Source organism: Dendroctonus ponderosae, unplaced genomic scaffold, assembly GCF_020466585.1.
Source record: "Dendroctonus ponderosae isolate FM_Combo_2020 unplaced genomic scaffold, Dpon_F_20191213v2 Dpon_F_20191213_7, whole genome shotgun sequence".
Taxonomy (NCBI): domain Eukaryota; kingdom Metazoa; phylum Arthropoda; class Insecta; order Coleoptera; family Curculionidae; genus Dendroctonus; species Dendroctonus ponderosae.
In genome coordinates, this window is record NW_026018916.1 from 4,575,069 (window position 1) to 4,579,968 (window position 4,900).

A 4,900-nucleotide genomic window follows, 5' to 3' on the forward strand; every position below is an offset into this window, starting at 1 on the left:
CCCCCCCCCCTGACTTTAAAGCTGGATCCGCCCCTGCCCCTTTTGCGCGCATTTCAAATAGCTCACATGTCTTGGAACATTGAGGAAACTCAAAAAAGGTTCATAATAAGATAGTCTATTCAAAAACCTGCATGTTCCAATTTTTTACCCATGAATAGACAGGATTTTTATACAGCACTAAATTTCTAGAATAAATGGCGGATGCGCCCAAATACCTGTAATCCTGCTGAGATTTCCTAAATCGGCTCCGGCAAATCCAGCAATGTGCGCCCCAAGGCTGAAGCCAATCAAGTGGGTGTTCATCAGAGAAAGTCCATTTTTCTCAACCAATCCGCTCAGCAGTAAAGAGAGCTGCTTACCAACCAATCGGGTGTTTGCTGACGCTTTGACGTAGTTGGGCAAAGCGGCCCCGTTCGACCAATCAACGCATATTGTATTCACTTCTTCCTATCGAATGATCACGGTTTTTCTCCGGCTGACTCAGGAATGGTGATTTAGTACTTACAACAGCGATCAGAGCACTTCGTACTTCATACGCCCAAATATAGCCGCAGTCGCTTCCAAAGCCGTGTATGAGCACTTTGGTCGGTAGGCTCTTGTTGAAGCCGCCTTTTGCCCATTCGAAAGCTTCGTCCAACTTTTCGAATGGAATTTCCGTAGGCGCTGAACTGCTGCGTCGTTGCCTGTTCCTGCAACGAAAAACTGCAATTTCTCCCGAATCTAACAACTTTCTCTTGACTCACTAAGTTTTATGGGCGCTCGGCAAAATTGTTGCTTGATAAAAATTCACTCACCTGGCTGGATACAAAAGAAACCGTGTGTTAATGTCCTCGGGTTTGCTAGGTAACATATCCAGGTATCCAAAAGGGCCGGAGGCATCGAAACAGCCAAGTCCCTCGTAACATACTGAAGGTTCTTCCCGTTTGGTTCTACCGGTAAGAGAGTTATTTTACTCTTCATAGATTAGACATTCTCTTAAATCTGGCAAAGTATACCTGTTGGCACTTTTCTTCGCCTGCCATTCTCTCATTGATTTAACGACTGCATTATAAACAACGATGTCGTTAAAATCCTGCGAGTCGTCCGAGTGGTCAATCCGTGGTACTGCACTAACTGAAAGTACATTTCAGTAAATTAAAAGGAAAGTTTCCTGCATGTTCAATTAAAAATGCAAATGAATATCGTTTGCATATTTTAGCATAAGATCTAATCGCAAAAAAGCGGCCTCCTGATACTTACTTAAGCAAAAATAGCCCGCTATCCAAATATACTTGATACACATGCCAAACAGCATTGTACTTTCGTAATCATTTATTGAGCCTTCATATAATTTCACATTATGCCTAGAAGGAAAAAGAAATGGTAGCTCGATGGTTTTCGGTCAAGTTTTGATCGGTTGCGTTCATCGCACGTTGAGACATCGGCGTTCCTAAAACACATGACAATGTCTTGGACTTTTTCGCATGTGCATTCATTAGATCGTTGCATGGTTAATGAATTTTTTTGCCCCCATAATAGCCATTGCCAATGGGTTGATTACCATTAAGGTAACAAGCAATTAATCGGCAAAAGAACGAAATGCAAACAATTCCGTTAAAAATGCATATTTGCAAGGTTAGCGACAAGTGAATGTATAGCGAATAGTTCGGTTTCATGACCCTGATGAAGTACAGAGTAGATTTTCTTTCACAATTGCTGAATATCTATAACTTGCTGAGATAAAGAAGCTTTTTCATGGGGAGCTAATGTTTTAAGCGCATGTCGTTTAACACGAGGGATTTTTGCGATATTTAAGATATTTGCCCACTGTTGTGTGTACGGACGAGTTTACTAAAATGTGCCTTGAGGAATTGTAGAAATCGCCTCAAAAAGGCGAGATTAAGATCACAGCTTGGAAAAGGCTGCCGGGACAAAAGCGCATCTCAAGTAACCCGCTGATTTCTTGAGATATTTTGGAGAAAATTGATCGTTTGTATTGAAGACTTCTATAAAACGTGCTTAGAGAATTTTTTGAAAATGCCTCAAAATGCCGGTTTTTTTAATTAAAGTCGCAGCTTAGAGAAAGCACTAGCGGCAAAAGCGCATCTCAAATAACTCGCTTGTTTCTTGAGTTATTTAGGAAATTAAAAATGCACTTTTGTATAGAAAGGTTCTTAAAAATGTTCTTTGAAAATTTTTAGAAAATGCCTCAAAATGCCGGATTTTTTAACTCTAGTCTCTAGCTACTTAAGAGCGCCTCAAATATTTTGCGTGTATTTTGAAATATTTCGGAGAGTAAAAATATTTTATGCATAAGAGAGTTCATTTTCAAAATATTCCCAAAAAATCGATTTTTTTAATAAAACCTCCATACATCCCAGAATTAAGCGCATCTCTTATGTCTCGCTTATTTTTTAAGATCATCGTAAGAATAAAAACGCTTTTATGACAAAAAATCTAATTGTTCCTTGACGAATTTTTAAAATCGTCCTGAAAACCCGGGGATTTTTGAATGAAACAACAGCCTACAAGTTGCTCTAAATATTTCTTCTTTTTTTTATTTTTTTAAAAAATAGCTGAAGAACTAGGATTCGAGTAAATCCTAACAAAAAGCGGCGCGTACTTAAGTATATTTTGAAATATATATATTTCTATATATATAAAATTCTCGTGTCACAGTTTTAGTTACCATACTCCTCCGAAACGGCTTGACCAATTTTGATGAAATTTTGTATGTATATTCAGTAGGTCTGAGAATAGGTTGTTATCTATTTTTTATACCCCTAAGTGATATGGGTGCTGCCATAAACCCCTATCTTTTAATAGCTATATTAGTAATTCAATAAATTTAAAAAAATCTCAAGGGGGCAAACCGCGAGATGAAAAAAAATCCTAGGAATAATTTATATGGCAATACAACGTTTGCCGGGTCAGCTAGTATATATATATAAATTGAAATGCGATTTTGTGGACAAAAGAGTTCTCCACCATTTACGTTTGGAAAATGTTGAAATCTCCTCAAAAACTCGGAATTTTCGAATAAAACCTGATCTAACGATTGACAGCACAGAATTAAGCGCATCTCATATAACTCACTTCTTTGTTCATATTTGCAGGAAATAGAAGAACGCTTTTGTATTGAAAGGAGTTTTTTAATTTTCTTTGCGGAATTTTTTAAATAGCATTGAATACCAGGATTTTTTAAATAAAATTACAGACTATAAAAGGGTCTAGACACTTAAGCGCATCTCATGTAATTCGTAAGTTTATTGAAATATTTCGTAAATTGAAATTTTTTAAATCAAAACTGTAATGTTTAGATTAAAATCTTATTTAACAAATTGTATAAAATAATCCTCTCTCTCAAATGTTTCTTGATACATTTACAAAATTGCCGCAAAAATCTGAACTCTTCAAAAATTCTGTGTTTTTAGGGCAATTTTCCTGAAAATCTCAAAAAAGGCTTTTTAAAAATATCTGAAGCGTTAAATAAAATCGCAGCTATTAAAAACCATCATCATCACCCAGAAAAGCAAATTGTTTATTCAATAAAATGCGCTAAGCTCAAAAGCTTTAGCTCGCAAGCAAACCAGTCAAGATGTACTTTCGTAAAATCTTCTTTTAGCAGGATTTTTCAAAATTTTCGAAATTGCGAACCCAATTGCAAATTAAATCCTTGTTGTTTTTTCATGTATTTTAAACGGAACTAATCGCTTATAAACTTACCCACCCTATACATCCATCCATAGCACCGATATAAACAATAATCAATTAATTAATAAAAGCAACAGCAATCCATTTTAATTGTTACCGGTTTTGTAACGCACGCTATTTGGCATTCCCTAGCGTAATTGCAATATCTATATTGATGACTTTTTAACTTTCACTAGATTTGTGCGATTCATAATTTCGATGTGATACGAAACGAGTAAAAAGATTGAAAAACCGAATTTTATTGGATTGTGAATGTAAATGAAACCAAAGTCTGGAATAAAAACCATCACAGTGGGCGGCCGCTTTTTACATTGAATTATTTAACCAAGTTCAGCGCCATTAAAGTTATTATTATTATTATTATTGTTAGCCAACACTGAATTACATCCTGATTGTCCTCAAATGGCCAGTCGCTTAAATGTTGTTTTATTTCGATCCAATAAGGCCAACGTATCAAAGTTATTCGCAAAGTCATTCTACGTATCAGTTACATAAAATAGTCGGTTTATCGGTGAAGAAGTAATTTTCGACTTAAAAAAAGACAAAGAGTTTGGTGTTAAGTGGGCCAGAGGAAGTGTGAATGCTTGAACACAACTAAATACATATATATTTCCGTTCATCAACAGTAATAACTTGGAGAAAAAAAGGAAACATGCACGTATAAAATTGAGCAATTAAGCCAGCATGTGAAATGGGCGTTTGTAGATTCGCACAATATTTGAATAAATTTACAAGTGATTATTCGGTAAGCATGGAAGTTCACTTAATGGTCTTCTCATGAACTGTTATGTGGATCGTTACAACATAACGGTTACTTTCAAAATTGGGCAAATCGTCGACGATTTGAATTTAGGTAGTTGGTAGCTGGCGACAAATGAGCACAATTGTTATGTAAAATCATTATAAATGTGTCGTTAGCAATAATAAGGAAGAAAGATGAGCGAAACGAAGAAGAGTTACGTTTCCTTTTGAGCAAGGAAAGGAAAGGAAGCTTATATTACACTTTTGAATAGGAGTAACGTCAAGTCAAAGAGTTTTCAGATCATCATTGACAAAGCGCGCACAAATCTAGATTTGGCGCGATTTAAATAATCTATTGAGGATTTTTAGACTCGAGTGTCTTCTATATAATGTCAATAGTTCAAGTTCTACTGGCTCTAGATTCTAAGTTGCAAATTTTTATTTGAGAAAGCGCAGTTTCGTGAAA

At 35.9% G+C, this 4,900-nt stretch overlaps 1 protein-coding gene across 2 annotated transcripts in view; it reads right to left on the bottom strand.

Annotated features, from left to right (window-relative positions):
• Positions 1-4,900, bottom strand: part of LOC109537746 — a 13,135-nt gene that overhangs the window by 5,253 nt on the left and 2,982 nt on the right. For both annotated transcript variants that reach the window (XM_019904616.2, XM_019904617.2), the window contains exons 2-6: positions 1,240-1,429; positions 996-1,113; positions 795-929; positions 506-689; positions 216-447 (exon numbers count right to left, since the gene is read on the bottom strand). In XM_019904616.2, the coding sequence (XP_019760175.2) occupies positions 216-447; positions 506-689; positions 795-929; positions 996-1,113; positions 1,240-1,294 (724 nt within the window). In that variant the 5' untranslated portion in view covers positions 1,295-1,429. The remainder of the gene's footprint in view (positions 1-215; positions 448-505; positions 690-794; positions 930-995; positions 1,114-1,239; positions 1,430-4,900) is intronic.